The sequence below is a fragment of the Geotrypetes seraphini genome, chromosome 4 (assembly GCF_902459505.1).
Source record: "Geotrypetes seraphini chromosome 4, aGeoSer1.1, whole genome shotgun sequence".
In the NCBI taxonomy this organism is placed as follows: Eukaryota; Metazoa; Chordata; class Amphibia; order Gymnophiona; family Dermophiidae; genus Geotrypetes; species Geotrypetes seraphini.
In genome coordinates this window covers 320,897,233-320,918,343 of record NC_047087.1, presented here as the reverse complement: position 1 = coordinate 320,918,343, position 21,111 = coordinate 320,897,233, and the positions used below count along the sequence as shown (strand labels likewise).

General features: G+C 44.7%; 1 protein-coding gene across 1 annotated transcript in view; it reads right to left on the bottom strand.

Annotated features, from left to right (window-relative positions):
• The window catches only part of PLPP4 (phospholipid phosphatase 4), a 65,238-nt gene that overhangs the window by 27,625 nt on the left and 16,502 nt on the right, over window positions 1-21,111 (bottom strand). The window contains exons 2-5 of the mRNA XM_033942983.1: window positions 13,339-13,447; window positions 3,431-3,521; window positions 2,002-2,065; window positions 683-807 (exon numbers count right to left, since the gene is read on the bottom strand). Of these exons, the coding sequence (XP_033798874.1) occupies window positions 683-807; window positions 2,002-2,065; window positions 3,431-3,521; window positions 13,339-13,447 (389 nt within the window). The remainder of the gene's footprint in view (window positions 1-682; window positions 808-2,001; window positions 2,066-3,430; window positions 3,522-13,338; window positions 13,448-21,111) is intronic.

Below are 21,111 nucleotides of genomic sequence, written 5' to 3'. Positions count from 1 at the left end.
AACTGCCCGATCCAGGCAGGTCCGACAAATTCACAAAAGACAAAATGCAGATGGGGGTGATCGGAGGAACGCTGGTGTGCGATCCCCGCTACAGATGGTCTGCGCATGTGTTTTGTGTCCTTTTTTCACTGGGGGGGGGGGTTCAGGCCTGACTCTCCTGCTCCTATCTCCCTCCTTCCCTGTAGTGCGAGCCTGCAGGTTTAAAGCGGGGCTGCACTGCTAATACTGATTTCTGCTAAATGCAGAATAATTGGAAGTCAGGGAGCCAACAGGCACTGCTCTCCCCCCTGCCCCAGGGCTTCTGCAACCCCTGGAACAGGCAGCGAGATCGGGGCGGCAGAGTGCAGGGCGGCAATGGAGCAGGAGAGGTGTGCGACTGGTTGAGTTGATCGGCCAGCCCAGTCGGATCAAGAATTTTGTGTTGTGAATCGTTGCCTTCCCTACTTTTGAATGTCCCTCCCCTCATTTGCATGCGCGAATCAGAAGATGGTCAGCAGAGAGGTAAGTGATTCGGGCCGGAGGAGAATTTAGTCGCTAAGGGGTTGCAAACCGATTGGTTTGCTTAGTGAATCTAGCCCTAAATGTGGTAACTTTCCTTTTCTTTGATACAGCAACAGCAAGTGGGGAGTTGGGGGAACGTGAAGGCTGGTGCGTTAACCCCCACCCCACCCATGGCACTTACAGGAGGAGTGGATGCTCGGAAAACTTTTTCTACCCTCAGCCACCAGCTCCGCATCACCAGTACACTGCATGTCCGAGTTCATTACTCCATCTGGAAAGCAGCGGTAAAAGAAATCGGGACGAGGTCTAAAAGAAGATACCATGGACACTTTCAATAAAAATAAAAAACGACAGCCTCTCAATCCGACATGCTTCTGGCATTCTCAACAGTCAAAAATGGTCAGGCATCGTCTCCTTTCTCTCTTGCACCTGGTTATCTCATTCGTGCAGATTCAGACGATCTTTCATCCCTGCAGACACGGACTCTCTCTCTCTCTCTCATACCTTTTAGAGACAGATTCTGCGGCCAAAAAAAGCAAACAGGATGCTAGCTATTGTTAGAAAAGGGATGGTAAATAACACCAAGAATATTATAATGCCTCGGTATTGCTCCATGGTGTGTGCTCACCTTGAGTATTGCATTCAATCTGCTTGCAGTATCTTGAAAAAGATATAGCAGAATTAGAAAAGGTTCAAAAAAGAGAGACCAAGATGATAAAGGGGATGGGACTTCTCTTCTACAAGGGGTTACGGCTCTTCATCTTGAAAAACAGACGGCTTAGGGGGATATAATTGAGCGCTACAAAATCCTGGCATAGAACAGCTAAAACTGAATCAATTTTCTACTCTTTCAAAAATTATAAAGACTAGGGGACGCTCAATGAAATGATATGGAAATTTATTTAAAACAAATAGGAGGAAATAGTTTTTCACTCAAAGAATAGTTAGGCTCTGGAACTCATTGCCAGAAGTTTTGGTAACAGTGGTTAGCGCAGCTGGGTTTAAAAAAAGATTTAGACAAGTTCCTATAGGAAAAGTCCATAATCTGCTATTGAGACAGACACGGGGGAGCCACCCCTTGCCCTGCGATCGGTAACATGGAAAGTTGCTACTCTGGGGTTTCTGCCTGGTACTTGTGACCTGGATTGGCCACTGTGGAAACAGGATACTGGGCTTGATGGACCACTGGTAGGGCTCTTCTTACGTGCTTATGTCTCTCATTCCCTGCGGATACACAGTCTCACACCTTACTCTCATCCTCTGCGGATACACCATCTCTCATCCCTACAGATAAGGACTCTGTTTTTCATCCTCCGCAGATACCCAGTCTCTCATCCCTGTCTTATCCTGCAGTGATCAAGAACACAGCCCGTGCTTCAGCAGCCACTGTCACTAAGCAGTGCCTGAGGACAATATGGAAGACTTCTTTGTTTTAGGCCAAATAATATTTAACTTCACTGAACACACTCACAGGCTGACCAGAACAAGGATGGCACTTACCTTCCAACTATCAGCTTAATTGTATTGCTAAAAACTCCATTCAGCGCCAACGCCAAGGAAAGTGCTGAAAAACAAAAATCCAGAGAGCTTTGAATGTAAGGGCAGGGGATGGGATGTACCACTTTTCAGTGTGGTTACAATCAAAACGGTTTGCATATTATATACAGGTATTTATTTTGTTCCTGGAGGAACAAAGTGTTAAGTGACTTGCCCAGCGCTGCAGTGGGAATTGAACTTACAACCTCAGGATGCTGAGATGGCTGCTCTGGTAAGCAGAGCTGAGATTGTGATGTCATAATGCCTCATTCCACCAATAAAGGTCAACCTCATCAGTGATGTCATAATAGCTTGATTGGTAAAGGACTTGCTAAACAATCAAAGCGGTTTACAGGTATTTATTTTGTACCTGGGGTAAAGAAGTGTTGAGTGACTTGGGAATTGAACTTACAACCTCAGGGTGTGGAGGCAGCTGCTCTAACTATTAGGCCACTCCAGTTCTACAGTGGAAGGTCTACAGTTAGGGTTACCAGATGCCTGGGGAAACCCAGACATGTTCTCTTTTTAGAGAACTGTCCAGGTGCCCGGAGGGATTTCCAAAATGTCTGGGTTATGGAAGGCCCCGAGCTCAGGGTTGCATCCGGACGTCAACGTGATGATATCACACGCGCATGCGCGGAGGTCCTTCAGATGCGGCCCCAAGCTCGAGGAAGAAGACATGAAGTTTGTGTGGGGGCAGGGGAGAAGCGGGGCTGGTGGTGGAATGGGGCGGGGTCAGGTATCCTCTTTGTTTTTCATGTAACCCTATCTCCAGTGGTAATTCTTTCTCAAGGATCACTTGAGGAATAAATACATCAGCTGAGGGGATGGATACAGGGATACAGAGTTCATCACCTCTAGGACTGGAAGATTCAGGGGATGGATATAGAAATTCAGAGCCTGCCACCTCTAGGACTGGAGGTTCAGAGGATGGACACAGGGATACAGAGCCTGTCATCTCTAGAACGGAAGGGCTCAGGTGATGGACATAGAGATACAGAGTCTCTCACCTTTAGGAATGGAGAACTCTGTGGATTGACATAGGGTTACAGAGCCTGTCGCCTCTAGGACTGGAGGTTCAGAAGATGGACATGACTGGAGGACTCAGGGGATGGACAGAAAATATTACACTATAGCATCCCAGATTCTGGGTTCTTCCATCACCAATCTCACACTCTACATGGAGTCTCATTAAACTGTCCAATTGCTGACTTGACACACTGCAGTGGAGCCTCACTCGCTAAATGGACTTTCATTCACCTCTTCCATCATTGACATCACACACTGTGATGGAGTTTTGCTTGATGAGATTAAATTGTATGTTGACAGAACATTTATAGACGAAAGGCTGCTAACCCCCAGAATGACGTTCAACGGAGAGCTCCTCTCTTACCTAGACAAGCCTCCTTTGTTTCTGTTCTGTCTGTCCCTTGTATTATTTTCACAACGAGGATGACGGCTAGTGGGGTGAGGAATGAAATGGCCTGGAATAGACAGAAAAAACGTGTGAGAACCTCTTTCTCAGTTACTCGCATCTTAACAACCTTTCTCATTGTCTCCAGCACCTCAACATGACCAGAACTCATTGGACTTAAGAATCAAGGCCCAGGAAAAGAATCTAAGGTGTCATCGTTGAGGATACATTAAAGCCTTCAGCTCAATGAGCAGTGGTGGCTAAGAAAGCCAATAGAATGTTAGGAATTATCAGGAAAGGAATGGAAAACAAAGATGAAAATGTTATATTGTATTGTGGAATTAGAAAAGGTACTGACAATGGTGACAAAAGCGATAAAAGGGATGGGATGACTTCCCTATGAGGAAAGGCTAAAGTGGCTAGGGCTCTTCAGCTTGGAGAAGAGATGGCTCGGGGTTTGATAGAGGTCTATAAAATACTGAGTGAAGTGGAAAGGGTAGACGTGAATCGCTTGTTCGCTCTTTCCAAAAATACTAGGACTAGGATACATAACAATGAAGTTACTAAGTAGTAGATTTGAAACAAACTGGAGAAAATATTTCTTCACACGACGTGTAATTAAACTCTGGAATTTGTTGCTAGAGAATGTGGTGAAATCAGTTAGCTTAGCAGGGTTTAAAAAAGGTAATAATATCCACTTTGACGACCCGCTCCCCCCCCCAAAAAAAGGTTTGGATAATCTCCTAAAAAAGAAGTCAATAGGCCATTATTGAGAGGGCTTTGGGAAATCCACAGCTTATTCTTAGGATAAGCAGCATAAAATCTGTTTTACTACTTGGGACCTGGGTTGGCCACTGTTGGAAACAGGATACTGGCCTTGATGGACCTTCGCTCTGTCCCAGTAGGGCAACTCTTATGTTCTTATGATGGGAACTGATTAAAGCAGTTCCATCACCAACCTATTTTTCCATATCAATCTGAACTCAGTCAGTGACAGAGGAGCAGCCTTGAGGACTGACGCTACAGTCCTCAAGTGTTTCAAACTTGGGTCAGTTCATCCATTTGTCCCTTCAGTGGGACTGAATGGAAAACCACTCTCTGGACCATAGTACTGAAACCTTTCCCCATCTGTAGAGAGAGAGGGGGTGGATGCAGGAGAATCCAGGCAGGTCCCTAATTTGAATATCCATCTCTGTTATTCATTCTCTCAGGCAAATACTTTACCGTCCAATACCTGAGTTCCAACCACAGCTCTGCCACTGGGTAGACACTTTGGGGATAAAGATAAGTCTGCTTTTCTCTTTTAAAAATCAGTAGCCTAATCCGTAAAAAAAAGTCTACCGTCTACTAATGCTACCGTCACACCTACTACCCTGCAGAAATGAAGTCACAGCATTGTGTAAAAGTGTGAAACGTTCATGTGTGTGTCTGCTATTTTCCCACCCCTGGCCTGGACATTCCAGGGAACACTAGGATTACCAAATGGCTCCAGACATCCAGGTTTTACCTCCATTGCTCAATCCGTCCTAGGGAACACCTCATAACCTGGCTGGAGTGCCCCTTCGTATTCAACTCCACATGTCCCTTGTAGCATCAGGGGAGGGAAGGTGCCTAGTTACCTGGGTAACTGGGCTACTGGCCCCTGGTTGAAAGCAGACACAGGGAATAACTGAAGGAAATGACCCTTCATGGGAAGGGGATGGATGAACGCAACCTGCCATCTCTTCTTTCTGACTCGTCACAATAGGCTGGTTCTTAAGCATGATTGCATCATCCAAGCCTTTTGTTGTGTGTTCTTTAATGTTGGCTTAAGTTGGGCTATTCCTCTATGAACTTGTTTCACCTTTTCCAGCCACTGTGCCACTACCAGCACTATTTCACATTCCTATTGCGCTGAAAGGCATACGCAGCGCTGTACAATGGTCCCTGCTCAGTAGAACTTACAATCTAAATTAACAGACAACAGGACAAGAAGGGGCTTAGGGTGATGCATTCTCAAAGAGGCGGGCTTTTACTCTGGATTTGAATAGTTCCAGGGACGGAGCTTGATAGATTGACTCGGGCAGTTTGTCCAGGCGAAAGGTGCTGCAGGAGAGAGAGGCTGCAGTCTGGAGCTGTCAGGGGAAGAGAAGGGTAAGGATGAGATTTTCCTGATGAACGGAGCTCCCGGGGAGGAGTGTAGGGAGAGACAAAAAGGAAAGATATTGAGGAGCTAAAGAATGAATACACTTGTAGGAGTTTGAACTGTATGCGGAAGTGGAGGGAGAGCCACTGAAGTGACTTGATGTGAGCAATCTACAATCGTTACAAGATGGTATTACCAAGAACAAAACTAAACTAAACTAAACCTTAGGTTTGTATACCGCGCCATCTCCGCAAGCGTAGAGCTCGGCACGGTTTACAGAGTTAGGATAGAAAGGAACTCCAATGAAGGGTTAAAGGAAAGGAGCTAAGAAGATAGAGAGGGACAAGGGTGCCAGAGAGCGGGAGGTGTTAGATTTTTGAAAAGAGCCAGGTTTTCAGGTGAATTCACAAGAAGAGCATAAATAGTTAGTTGAGTGATATACTGTTATCAAATCCATCAAATAACCTGGACAGTGAGAGATTGGAGAAAGTGGGCCTCTTCTCCCTTGAAAAGAGGAGACTGAGAGAGGACATTATCAAAACGTTCAAGATAATGAAGGGAATAGACCTAGTAGATAAACACAGGTTGTTCACCCTCTCCAAGGTAGAGAGAACGAGAGGGCACAAGTTAAAAGGGGATAGATTCCGTACAAACATAAGGAAGTTTTTCTTCACCCAGAGAGTGGTAGAAAGCTGGAACGCTCTTCCTGAGGCTGTTATAGGGGAAAACACCCTCCAGGGATTCAAGACAAAGTTGGACAGGTTCCTGTTAAACTGGAACATATGCAGTTGAGGATGGACTCATTTAGAGCACTGGTCTTTGACCTAAGGGCCGCCACGTGAGCGGACTGCTGGGCACGATGGACCACTGTTCTGAACCACTAGCGACAATTCTTATGTTCTTATATAAATTTTTAAAAGTAAAAAGCAAGCTTTTAAATTCAATTCTTGCCTCAATTGGCAACCAATGTGGTTCTTGTAGTAATGGGGTAACATGATCGAATCTATTTCCCCCCAAAAACAAGATTACCGTAGTAGCAACATTTTGTACAATCTCCAATTGTTTCATCTGGCAGGAACACCTAGCAGACATGCTGTATATTATAATAATCTAATGAAGTAAGTCTTAAGGATGGAACTATATTTATTAAAAAATTTATTTTTATTAAAAAATTTATATATGGCATACAAATATGCGGTTTCCATATCACATTCATAAAATCTTATTTCCCTGCGAGTTCCACATATAACGTAGATATGTCTGACAACATCATAAACATCCCCCCAATATAAAATATCAGTAAATCAAAGCAAAACAACATTCACCAATAAAAAAACAAAAAACGTCAGATCAAATGATTGATTCTAAAGTAAATAGCCAAACCAATTCACATTTACATGCAAAGCAAGTCTAATTCCAGCAGTTCAGAAATGCAAGCATACTCTAAATCAGGGGTGTCAACGTCCCTCCTCAAGGGCCGCAATCCAGTCAGTTTTTCAGGATTTCCCCAATGAATATGCATGAGATATATTTGCATGCACTGCTTTCATTGTATTCTACTAGATCTCATGCATATTCATTGGGGAAATCCTGAAAACCTGACTGGATTGCGGCTCTTGAGGAGGGACATTGACACCCCTGCTCTAAATCATACGTTACTGTCAAGGAAATCTAAAGAGGATATTATCAGATGAAATAAGCATTAGCATAGGAAGGCATTGGCAAATAATTGCATTTTCAGCATTTTCTTAAAATTCATCCTCCCAATACAGAATCGCAGGATATCAGGCCAGAGTATACTCTAAAAAAATACTTCATTCTACGCAACAATTTTAATTTATACCATAATTTTTTGATCATATTATTGACCTGAACTTCCATAGTTAAGCTTATGTCCAACCAAACTCCCAAGATTTTAATTTCAGTTTTGAATTTAACATTCGTATTTTAGAGTTTCATCTCTTCTATAGTGTCTACTTGATTTTCTTTCCTTCAATATTGCATTAAATGTGGAGGTTTTAACCATTTTACATTTATCTTATCCGAATTTAATTTCATAGAACGTTGGGACATCCAACTGAAAACCGTCATAAACACAACATTCATCAAAACCTTAACTGAAGACACATCAGACAGGACAGGAAAGATAAGAGCAATATCATCAACAAAGAAAAAAATAGTCAACACATTTTTCCTGGAGCAATAAACCTAAGTCCCTCATGTATAAGTTAAAAAGAATGGGGGAAAGGGGAGAACCCTGGGGAACTCCTTGGATCATCTGCCATTGTTGTGAAAGATTCTCTTGCTAACTAACTTGTACATTACATTAGGGATTTCTATTCCGCCTGTGCCTTGCGGTTCTAGGCGGATTACAATATAGAAAATATCTGGGACATTCCAGTAGAGTTACATTTCAGGATAAGAGTAAGTTACAGGAACAGTAATGAGTTATGATACTACAATTTCACAGAAGATAATACTTATTACAGAAGATATTACATATAGTAGAAGATAATGCATTTTACAGAGGTAATACATGTCAACTCGATCGGTTAAATCGGGTGTAGTGTAGAAGAAATTACAGTACATTCTAGATCACGGATAAAAAGATGATATAGGTGGGTATTTCCGAAGTCGTTGATTGGGAGCTCATTGGGTGGTGGTTAGAGTGATGGGAGATATTTTTTGAACAGTAATGTTTTTATTTCTTTGCGGAACTCTTTTATGTCTGTTGTTTTGGTCAGTAATTTTGAGATGTCAGAGTCTATTTTAGCTGCCTGTGTCCCCAGGAGGTTGTCGTAAAGTTTCTTACGACGAGTACCGTTGAGTGGAGGGTAGGTGAAAAGGTTCTGTGTTCTTCTTCTTCTTGGTGGGAGGTAGTGGTGAAAACGGTTATTTAGGTAACTGGGTGCCATGCCGTGGGTTACTTTGAAAATGAGACAGTAGAGTTTGAATTGTGTTCTTGCTTTTATTGGTAGCCAGTGGGATTCAAGGTATGCATTGGTAATGTGGTCGTGTTTGCTGAGTGAGTATATGAGTCTGAGGGCTGTGTTCTGGATGGACTGCAGTTTTTTTATCGTGTTGGTCGGGCAAGGTAAGTAGAGGCTGTTGCAATAGTCTACAATACTTAGCACAAGGGATTGGACAATGATCCTGAATTGTTCTTTGTTGAAGAATTTTCTGATTTTTCTTAGAAAACCTTCCATCCACTTCCATTCTCTCCGATACCCATCCCATTCATGAAAGCCAAAAACAAGTCATGATTGACTAACTCAAATGCTGCAGATAAGTCTAATTGCATCATCAACGCGCCCACATTTTTATCATATCAGTTTCTTACTTTAGACATAAGCGCCAGAAGAACTGTTTCAGTGGTATAAAGTTTGCGAAATCCTGATTGAAAAAGATCCAACCTATCAAAACGTTCTATATATTCCTGAGCCTGATATGTAACAATTGCTTCTATGACTATCGATAAGGTTGGAAGATTAGCTACTGGTTGAGAATTCCCACAATTTGTAGGATCCAGGTCGTCTTCTTTTAATAACAAAATTATTCCCATATCTTTCAAATAGATGCCATGTTGTAGTAATGAGTTTATCAAATTAGTAAGCCATTGGAACAGATTATCTGGCAATGAGCTTAACAACCTTGTAGTACAAGGATCCAGTCTACAGCCCCCTTCGGAAAATCGTAGACGCATTGGATTAACATCATGTATGTCAACCAATTTAAATGAAGGCCAAATATGATCTACTGGAATAACCTCTATTTCATTTGTTTCTACTCAAGTAATAACTAACTCTACCTCTACTTATGGTAGGGATTTTACAATCTTATTTATCTTAGACTGAAAAAAATCTGCAAAGTTCGGAGTAGTAATTGGTATAGGACAATTTTGTGAGGGAGGCTGTAGGACCTCACCAAATGAAATAGCTTTTTACTAGGATTAGAACTCTGATTAATGTTCGCAGAAATAAAGTGCTTCTTTGCCAACTGTATTTTTTGTTTGTAATGATATATACAAGCCTTCCAGGTAATAAGATCTTTCCAGCGTCTTTCCAGCTGTCTAACTTTGTATTTGAGTATATTTAACTCAGGAGTAAACTATGCATCTTTCTTCTCCCTAACTTTCCTAGTTTGGAAAGGACGATATCCAAAACTTTTGCTATTATCCCTGCCCAAATTTGAAAGGTTTGGTCAGGCTAATTCAAATCCAATTGAGTTTGTGATAAACAAACATCTACCATGTTTCCACGAAAATAAGACACTGTCATATTAATTTTGGGCCCAAAAAACACACTAGGTCTTATTTTCGGGATATGCACATGATCATTTCTCCCTTCCTCTCCTTCACCCCAATTCTTCCTCTTTCCTTCCTCCCCCCCCCCATGTGCAGCATCTTTCCTCACCCATTCACTTCCCTCCCTCCCTGCCTCCCATCCCATCCCATGTCCAGCAGAATCCTTGCACAGCTTCAATCCCTCCCATCCTCCCACCCCCCCATGCAGCATCTTTCTATCCCCCACCTTGTGCAACCGAACCCCCGCTGACACTTCCATCTAGTAATGGCAGGTGGGAAGCTTGGAGGAAAGGGGGCTAGGGGGCCCTCCTTTATTTTCTGCCCTGGGCACCAGCATATCCAATACTAGTCCTGACCCTTGCTTTAGCTGGTGGGGGATCCCTACGCACCCCCAGCTGAGGTCCTTCTTCAAAAGTGGTCACATCTCCCTTCTCCCAAGCATGGCAGTCACTGGCAGCATCCTTGAGCCACTGAGGTGCCAGCATCTGTGGCTCCAGCATCTGCGGCTCAAGGATGTCGCTGCTGCTCGGTAAATGGGAGTTTTGATGACCTTTGGAAGAATCTTCATCTGACAGAGCTTTGGGATCCTCATCAGCTGGAGTATTTCTATTTTATATTAACATTAGAGGCTGTGGCACAAACCCATTTACAAAGTATGTATTCTTCCCAATTAATATTTCCAAACTAATAAAGTGTCTTAGCTTATTTGGAAAAATTAATTTTGTGACTGGATCTCTACCAGAGCCTCTAATGTACTTCAGAAGCAATTAAATGAAATCATGGGGATGGGCAGGGATGAAATGGATCTTAGCAGGGACGGGTTTGATTTCTGTCTCCATGCAGCTCTCTACCTGGAATTGGGCAAACTTGGCATCTGTGGAGTTACTCCTGTCCCTCAATGGAGGTACTGGGTTTGGGAAGGATCTAGAGCAGTGGTTCCCAACCCTGTCTTAGAGGACCACCAGGCCAGTCGGGTTTTGGGATAGCCCTAATGAATATGCTTGGGACAGATTTACATGCCTGTCATCTCCATTATATGCAAATCTCTATCATGCATATTCATTAGGGCTATCCCAAAAACCCGACTGGCCTAGTGGTCCTCCAGGATAGGGTTGGGAACCACTAATCTAGAGCAACCCAGGTAGGGGTGAAGTAGGGTTACCAGATCTCTGGATTTCCCCGGATTTTGAAAAGAAATCATGTCAGGAAGAGGCATCTGTGCATGCCTTTCTATCCGATGAGCAGGGGGCAGGGCTGGGGCGGAGATGGATGGAACTGGTGGGCGTGAGGACGGGTCTAACAGTCTGGATTTTATTGATGTAACCTTATGTGAAGAGTATGAAGATTTTGATAAAGGGATTGGGGGGGGAAGTCTTTTTGCACATCACCAGCCTTTTTCAAGGTTTAGATTAACTGGAGGTTTCTGAGTTATGGTCTTATCAGCATTATGAGCAATGTCCTTGAGTCACAGATTCTGCCAGTGACTGCCATGTTTGTAGAAGGGAGATGTGGTCAACTTTGGAGGAGGTCCTCAGCTGGCGGTGCTTGGGGATCCCTACTAGCTACAGCAAGGGTCAGGGCCAGTGTCAGACATACTGCTGCCAAGGGCAAAAAATAAAGGAGAAAACCCTCTGAGGTGATGAAGGAAGAGGTTGGACTGAAGATCTGGTGACCCCTGCAGGGAATCATGGAAATGTCTAGCGATTCACTGCCAGACCTGGTAGGGCTGAGGCTTAAGAGCAAGTTCAGCAAAGCAAAATATTCCTTCCTGTCTCCTATTTTTCTGATAAGAACATAAGCAATGCCTCCGCTGGGTCAGACCTGAGGTCCATCTTGCCCAGCAGTCCGCTCACATGGCAGCCCAACAGGTCCAGGACCTGTGCAGTAATCCTCTATCTATACCCATCTATCCCCTTTTCCAGCAGGAAATTGTCCAATCCTTTCTTGAACCCCAGTACCGTACTCTGCCCTATTACATCCTCTGGAAGCGCATTCCAGGTGTCCACCACACATTGGGTAAAGAAGAACTTCCTAGCATTCGTTTTGAATCTGTCCCCTTTCAACTTTTCCAAATGCCCTCTTGTTCTTTTATTTTTTGAAAGTTTGAAGAATCTGTCCCTCTCTACTCTCTCTATGCCCTTCATGATCCTGTAAGTCTCTATCATATCCCCTCTAAGTCTCCTCTTCTCCAGGGAAAAGAGACCCAGTTTCTCCAATCTCTCAGCATATGAAAGGTTTTCCATCCCTTTTATCAGACGTGTCGCTCTCCTCTGAACCCTCTCGAGTATCGCCATATCCTTCTTAAGGTACGGCGACCAATATTGGACGCAGTACTCCAGATGCGGACGCACCATCGCCCGATACAACGGCAGGATAACTTCTTTCGTTCTGGTAATAATACCCTTCTTGATTATGCCTAGCATTCTGTTTGCCTTCTTAGCGGCCACTGCACACTGTGCCGTTGGCTTCATTGTTATGTCCTCCATTACCCCCAAGTCCCTTTCTTGGGTACTCTCATTTATTAACATCCCTCCCATCGTATAGTTGTACCTCGGGTTTCTGCTTCCCACATGCAATACTTTACATTTCTCAACGTTGAACTTCATTTGCCATTTTGTCGCCCATTCCCCTAGCTTGTTCAAGTCACTTTGCAATTCTTCGCAGTCCTCTTTAGTCCGAGCTCCACTAAATAGTTTGGTGTCATCAGCAAATTTTATTATCTCACACTTCGTCCCTGTTTCTAGATCATTTATGAATATATTAAATAGCAGCGGCTCGAGCACTGAGCCCTGCGGGACCCCACTTGTGACCCTGGGGGTGCACAAGTGTCTAAGGAGGGTCACTGAAGGGGAGCAGAGCAGCCAAGCAGAGAATTGTTTCAGATAAAATCTGACAGTAAGAAGCCAGGAAGGAACAGGACTGGAGATTATGAGAGCCCAGTGTAGAGCTTTAGTAAAGCCTCAGCTGTAGTTTAGCACACAGCTGGGATTTCAGATGGGCTCTGAGGTGTGTAAGATGGGTTTACAGAAGTAATTGTGAAGGACTAATCAGATGTGCTGTGCCAGAGGTTAGCAGGAGCCGAGGATGAAATTACTGCAAAATGAACAGTCCGGGTGCCCTAGCTCTCATTGGGGCTAATTAAGGCAGTTAAAATAAATTAATTCCCAGTTAATCGTCAAAAGCTGCAAGATTGTGAGGGCTAAATCAATCCCAGGAGTCTCAGATACAACTGGACACAAGAGTGGAGCGTCTCCTCTCAGCCTAAATCCTAAAGGAAGGGATGTCAGGGAAAGAAGAGAAGCCATGTTCCAAGGTCCCAAAGCTGGGAATTTCAGAGACTGTCAAAGCGTCAGCAATGAGATCTCCTGGGTCATTTGACCGCTTTGATCCTGCCCCCATGTACCCTCCCAGGAGGCATCAGATCCCTGAACCAAGCAGTACAGAGTCTCTTCAACTTACAAACATGAGCCGGGTGGGGATGTTGTCTGACTGCACCAAAGGATTCTTGTAAAGCCAGACCTCTTCCGGCTGAATCACCCGCTGGAAGGGCTCCAGGAACTCTGTAAACCTGCAGAAACACAACAGGACAGTCATTCTTCAGCCTGTGCCAAGGAGAGAGATCAGAAGTGGTCAGAGCCAGGCTTCCATTCCCATAGTTACATGACCACAGATCAAATGGGAAAAAGAATCAAACCTTGCAACGTCCCTGTCATCAGAGGGAGCCCCATTTGGGCATTGGCTTATTTGCAAGTGACCAGGTCAAAAGCTTTGCTACAGAAACATAAAAACTAGATTTGAAGTTTTCATCACGATGAATCCTGCAATTGATTTCCCACGGCTGCTTCTCGTGACTCTGGGCAAATCGCTTAACCCTCCATTACAAAATAAGTAAGTGGTTTAGCGAGGGGGGGGGGGTGGCGCCCCTCTTCTGCCCTCTTCCTCTTACCTTTTTAACTTTGGCACGAGCAGCCACCAACTAGGAAATGACATCAGAGGGAGTTCCGAAGCCGATGCGGCCAGCAAGTTGGTGGCTGCTCGCGCCGTAGTTAAAAATGTTTGGGGGAAGGGGCGTGCATTCGGCAGGGGGAGAAGGGGTGACGGCGCCCCGAGCAAGATGACCCCCCCGGGTGGACCCCCCTCACTACCCACTGGATGACATGTACTTTGGTTGTAGCCACAGAAAGGCAGTTTAACCCTTCCCTTCCCTAAAGCATCTGGGAGTCCTACAATCGATCCTGGCGCCATTTTCCTCACTATGTTCGTTCCGATGTTTCAAGCCACCTCACAGATGCCTCCTACTGAAGGAAATTTGTGTTGCTGTTTAAATGAAGCCAAAATGTGGATATTCTTTTTTCGGGAATTGAAAATTGGCCCAATAGTAGGGCTGCCAGATTTTCCAATCGGGACCCCCTAGATCCGCCCCCCAGGCCCGCCCAGTTCTACCCATCCCCACCCTGTGGTGCCCTAATCCCTCCCCCAGTCCTGCCATAGCCCCGCCCCCCACTTCCTGTTCTTGTCCTGTAGCGCCCTAATCCCCCCCACTGCCCACTCTCGCGCTGCCAAGTGAACCCCCCCCCCCAGCAGCGGGAGCTGCTGGTGGAAGATGCTGCTTATGCCAGCAAACATTTCAAGAGGAGGAGAGGCACCAGTGACCCCACAAAGAAGAGTACCTGGGGCAATTCACCCCCACCCCCTTATGTGTCTCACTTGCTGTCTTTGTTATTTTCACAGTGCAATAGGAAATGCATTTCTGTTTCTCTTTCAACAGTACTTCAACGCCTGCAGTAATAATAATAATAATAATATCTTTATTTTTGTATACCGCAATACCACAAACAGTTCAGAGCGGTTTACAATGTAAGAGAGACTGTACATACACAGCGGAGATATTTATTCATTGAAAATACAGTGCGAGCGACTTAAGAACAAGATACGATGCAAGAGACTGTATAATGCAGTTGAAGTGGATTACTATGCAAGGAGAGGTGGTAGAGTTTGGTTATTTGGAGGGGAGGGGTTCGAGAAATTTATCAGAGAGGTAAGATTTGAGAGATTTCCTGAAGGAAGAGTACGATGGGGCAGATGAGATGAGGGTGGTCAGGCAATCTGTCCATCTGCCAGCTTGGAATGAGAGAGTTCTATTAAGGAATCTTTTGTAGGTGTATCCCTTTGGGGATGGGTAAGTAAACAGATAGGCATTGCGCGTTCGATTGGTGCCTGGGAACGCATAGTGGTGAGACAGATATATTGGGGATGAGCCAGATAAGGTTTTGAAGCAGAGGCAGGTGAATTTGAAGATGTTTCTCGCTTCTATTGGCAGTCAGTGAAGTTTTCTGTAGTAAGGGCTGATATGGTCTGACTTTTTAAGGCCATAGATTAGTCGGACGGCGGTGTTTTGAATGAGTCTCAGACGTTTGATGGTTTTCTTGTAGGAGCCCAAATATATGATATTACAGTAATCCAGGGTTCTTAGGATTAAGGATTGGACCAGCAGTCTGAAGGAAGGGAAGTCAAAGTAATGTTTGATGGTACGGAGTTTCCAGAGGGTGTAAAAGCATTTTTTGACCTGAGCATTGGTGTGGTCCTCGAAGGTCAAGCAGCGGTCTAGGATGACTCCAAGGATTTTGATGGTGGGGTTGAGAGGGTAAGTTAGACCATTGAGTTGTAGGGTGGTGGTTGTTAATTTGTGGTTGGGACTTGCAAGGAAGAGTTTAGTCTTTTCCGGATTTAGTTTTAATTTGAACCGGGTGGTCCAGTGTTCAGCCATGGTGAGTACTGAGGAGATGGGGATGACAATTGGAATGTCATGTAATGTAATGAAATGTAGGATTTCAGTTTTCGGGCAGTAATAGAAGCCGCAGCTGTGGGGGTTTGAACACCCTCAATATTGAGCAAACTCTTTGACTGTGTCCAGTCAATTTCTGTTTTGCACCCCCAATAATTCTCAGACATTGGCTTTCTTGGGCTCTCTAGTTCACATGTTTTTTTCTGCACATTTCTGTCTCTAATTTAACAGAAGAACATAAGAATAGTCATACTTGGACAGATCGAAGATCCATGAAGCCCAGCAACCTGTTTCCAACAGTGGCCAACCCAGGTCTCAAGTACTTGGCAGAAACCCAAAGAGCAGCAATATTCCAGAGCTGAGATTGTGATGTCATAATGCCTCATTCCACCAAAGCCTAAGAGCCAAACTCATCTGTGATGTCACAATGGCTTCATTATCCTGTACTTGGCTCACATAAGAACATAATTTTATTGTAAACAATTATGTTTAATAAACTTCCATCTAACCCAGTATCCTCCACAGAGGCCATTCAAGGTCACAAATACCTGGCAGAAACCCAAATAGTAGCAACATTCCATGCTACTAATCCCAGGGCAAGTTGGCTGCCCCCCCCCCCCATGTCTGTCCATCAAAGCAGACTAAGGACTCTTTCTCCAGGAACTTCTCCAAACCTATTTTAAACCCATCTATGTTAACCACTATTACCACATCCTCTGGCAACGATCGATTTTCAGAGGGTTGTGTTTGTGAGGAGCTAACTAAAATAAAGGTAGATAAAGCGATGGGGCCGGATGGTGTACATCCGAGGGTGCTGAAGGAACTTAGGGAAGTTCTGGTAGCTCCACTGACTGATCTTTTCAATGAGTCTCTAGAGTCTGGAGTAGGACCGGAGGCCTGGAGAAGGGCAGATGTGGTCCCTCTCCACAAAAGTGGAAGTAAGGAAGAAGTAGGGAATTAACAGGCCGGTAAGTCTGACTTCTGTGGTAAGCAAATTAATGGAAACACTTTTAAAACAGAGAATGGTGAAGTTTCTGGAATCCTGTGGATTATAGGAATGGAGGCAACATGGATTCACTAGAGGTAGGTCTTGTCAGACAAATCTGATCAATTTCTTTGACTGGGTGACCAGAGAATTGGATAGAGGATGTGCACTAGATGTGGTGTATTTAGATTTTAGCAAAGCCTTTGACAGTGTTCCACACAGACTTCTAATAAATAAACTGAGTGGCCTTGGGATGGGCTCCAAAGTGATGGGCTGGGTCAAGAACTGGTTGAGTGGAAGATGACAGAGGGTAGTGATCAATAGAGATCACTCTGAGGAAAGGGATGTTACCAGTGGTGTCTCTCAAGGTTCTGTTCTTGGGCCTGTTCTTTTAAAAATTTTTATAAGAGATATTGCTGAAGAGCTGTAAAAAATCCAAAGGAATGGTACAGTTTAGCAGGTGAAGAACTTATGTATACAACGGAAGAGCAGGACTTGGGTATGATTGAATGTGTTGATCTTAAGGTGGCCAAACAGGTTGAAAAGAGAAGTATGGTTAGTAGGAAAAAGGAGGTATTGATGCCCCTGTATAAGACTCTGGTGAGACCTCATTTAGAATATTGGGTACAATTCTGGAGGCCACACCTTCAAAAAGATATAAAAAGGATGGAGTCGGTCCAGAGGAAGGCTACTAAAATGGTGTGTGGTCTTCATCATAAGGCGTATGGGGACAGACTTAAAGATCTCAATCTGTATACTTTGGAGGAAAGGCGGGAGAGGGGAGTTATGATAGAGATGTTTTAATACCTACGTGGCGTAAATGTGCAAGAGTCAAGTCTCTTTCATTTAAAATGAAGTGCACGGGGATGTCGTTACCTGTTTCCAGGCTGGAGATTTTTTGGCCAGTCCTGGTTTTGAATTACATCTCACCATAACCCCCTTACATTGAGGGTGAGCCCTCTAAAACTCACTCACAACCTACTGTACTCAACTGTAGACCGTCGCAACAGCTCTTATGCCTGCAGGTGTCACCTTCAGAATGTCAGTATAGTAGGTTTTGGTGGGCTCACACTTTCCACCACAAGTATACTAGTTAGAGTGGGATAAGGCCTGGGTCCCCTTTTCTGGAGTCCACTGCACTGACCACCAGGTTACTCCAGAAACCTGCATGCCACTCTACTAGGACTGGCCATAACATCTGAAGCAGTCATACAGGCTGGTCTGTACTGTCACTTTCACATTGGGGGTAGGGGTGGGGGTGGGGGTGGGGGTGGGAAGTGGTCAGTGACCACTCAAGGAGTAAAGGGGAGTCATGCCTTAATGCCTCCAGTGGTCATCTGGTTAGTTTGGGCCCCTTTTCTTGTTACTTGTGATAGGCTGGCAATCTCCCAGAGGATCCCAGTCAGTTAAACCTTTTAATCCTGCAACCTCAGTGTTATCAGGCCAGAATCTAGTTCTTTAAACAAACTTCTTTAATAGTTTAAAGCAGGGGTGCCCATACTTTTTGGGCTTGCAAGCTACTTTTAAAATGACCAAGTCAAAACAATAAAATTTTTTAAAAACACAAAGCACACTGTACGCAGAGAAAATGTTAATTATCATTTATATTCCGGGATTTTTTCAAAGAGGTCAAGGCAGATGACTCTATGCACTGTCACCTCACTAACAACCATACAAAAACAGACAAATACCCCCCTCCCTTTTTACTAAACCACAATAGCGGTTTTTAGCGCTGAATGTCCTATGCTGCTCTCGACTCTCATAGGCTCCCTGCGCTAAAAACCGCTATTGCGGTTTAGTAAAAGGGAGCCATAGTTTAAAATATAGACAGCAGATATCAATTCTCAAAACGGACACATTTTGATCACTAAATTGAAAATAAAATCATTTGTCCTACCTTTGTTGTCTGGTGATTTCATGAGTCTCTGGTTGCACTTTCTTCTTCTGACTGTGCATCCAATCTTTCTTCCCTTCTTTCAGCCTGTATACTTCCTCTCCTCCAGACCTCATTCCCTCCCCCAACTTTTTCTTCCTCTCTCCCTGCCCTTTCTTTCTCCCTGCCTCCCTTTCTTTTTTTTCTCTCTTCATGCCCCCTTTCTTTCTTTCTGTTTCCTTTCTTTCCTTCTGTCTCCCTGCCTGTCCCCTTTCTTTCTTTCTCCCTGTCCTCTCCCAAGCCGCTGCCACCACCATCGGGGAACAGGTCGCCGCCGCCACCATCATGGAACAGGCCCCAAAGCCAGCGCCGTCCCAAGCTCTCCCTGCTTCCCTGTGTCGGGCCAACCAGCATTCCTCTCCTCGACGTCAATTCTGCCGATTGGCTGGCCTGGAACTTCCTCTCCGACGGCAGAATTTACATCGGGGAGAGGAAGGCTGATCGGCCCAGTAGATTGTGAAGGCAATGCAAGTCTATCACAGAGCCTGGGATGTGCTCCACGATCGACTCACTTTGCCTTTGCGATCTACCGGTCGATCGCGATCAATATATTGGGTACCCCTGGTTTAAAGCAAAGAATAAACACTTAGGGCCTGATTCTGTATAGGACGCCGATCTCGGTGAACACCTATGAGATGGCCATCGATCTCATGTCATTCATGCATTGACTTCCTGAAGAAAATCGCGTCTACATCACTGTACAGATGCCTTAAATGTAGGCCAGCATTTAAGGTGTCTGTCTCAAGGTTACAGAGACACGTAGGGACACTTAAGCACGCCCAAGGCCACTTCTGGGCAAAACCACACCTACTCCCCATCTTGGGTGTGCTTAAATGTCCCTACACTCAATTTACACATCTTAAATCAGCATTTATTCATTATCGAAACTGGTCTAGTCTCAAATATCCAATTTTTGCCCTGGATGTTTTGTACAATGTTCCGTTATTGCAAGAAAAAAATGTCCACCCAAAACACGCCCCCTTGAGATTTGGACACACTGCATAGAACAGTGGTTCCCAACCCTGTCCTGGTGGCCCATCAGGCCAATCGGGTTTTCAGGATAGCCCTAATGAATATGCATGGAGCAGATTTGCATGCCTGTCACTTCCATTATATGCAAATCTCTCTCATGCATATTCATTAGGGCCAGCTTGACAACTCAGTTGGCCTGGTGGTCCTCCAGGACAGGGTTGGGAGCCACTGGCGTAGAAAATCATCTAAAGATGGGATCCGAAAACAGTGATCTGGATGTGTCGCCTACAGAAACGTCCATCTGCCTCTTTGTCATTTTGTGGTTGTTTTTCTCTTTCGAAAACGAGCCCCTATATTTCTTTTAAGTTGTACCAATCGGATGTTTCATCTGCCATTCTGTGTTTTGTTCTTATGCCAAAACTCTGATGTATGTGTGATCTATTGGCTGCGTGTTGTCTCATTGCTGGCTGGCTTTTGTTTAGAAAGTAGCTGCTCGGAGTCAGAAATGTATCGACACCCTGCAAATAAAACCTGAGCCTAATCCCACTGCAGAAATAACAACCACTTCCCCATTTCAGGGAAAGAAAGTCAGGCTGGAAGCTTTTTTGAAATGAGCCCAAACTATTTCTGTCATTTTGCTTCTCTTAACAGTAGGTTCCTCACTGTGGATGTTGCACCAAGAACACATTATCCCTGGATTTAAAGCATTTGAGAGCTTTGAGAGTTAAGACTCTTGACTCAGCCCAGGCCCCGTCCTTCAGGTACTGAGGTTAACCTTGGTCTGAAATGCTATAGGGAGCCAGCACCCTCACAGCTGAGACACGGCTCTCCGCCACCTAATCTGACAGCCCTAGTCTGCATTAATTAAAGCTTTACAACACTGTGGCTGGGAATCCTGAAATTCAGAGCATTCCACAAGGAGGAGGGCAGGGGCGTAATTCTGCAAATGCACAAGCCACAATTCTGAATCCAAATGCATCCTCACGCTGTTAGATAGCCAGTCTGGGGTGGGGGGGGGGGGAATATCAATCCTTCAACAACAGGTGAGACAAGATCAGCAACAACTAAGAAATGACTTACAAGCACAAATTTAACCGGAATCATTCAAAGCTTTAAAAACCAAACAATGAGGGGTGGGGGTGGGGGGTTTGTAATCCACTTAGGTATATGCAGAATATAAGTTTTTGAAATAAATAAACGGTGTGGGGCTGGACAGACTTCTACGGTCTCCGTCCCATATGTCCTTTATACCAGATTGAAATCATTTGAGTACAAGTCTTACCTATCTCAGGGGGAGGGGAAGACCAGATGGACCACACTGTTACTCAGTTAGATCCTTTCTCTGGGCAGTGGTTTAGCGAGGGGGAGTGGCGCCCCTCCCGAACCCCCCTTCCTTTCCCTGCACCTTTTTATTTTTCCAGGCGAAAGTTGACAGTTATCCCTCTGATGTCAGCGAGGTGACACCGACGCGGGCAGCAAGTTCGTAATGGGAAGATTAAAGAGGTACGAGGGGAGGGGCATACGTGTGTGGTGAGGGGGCTGAAAGGAGGACAGGTG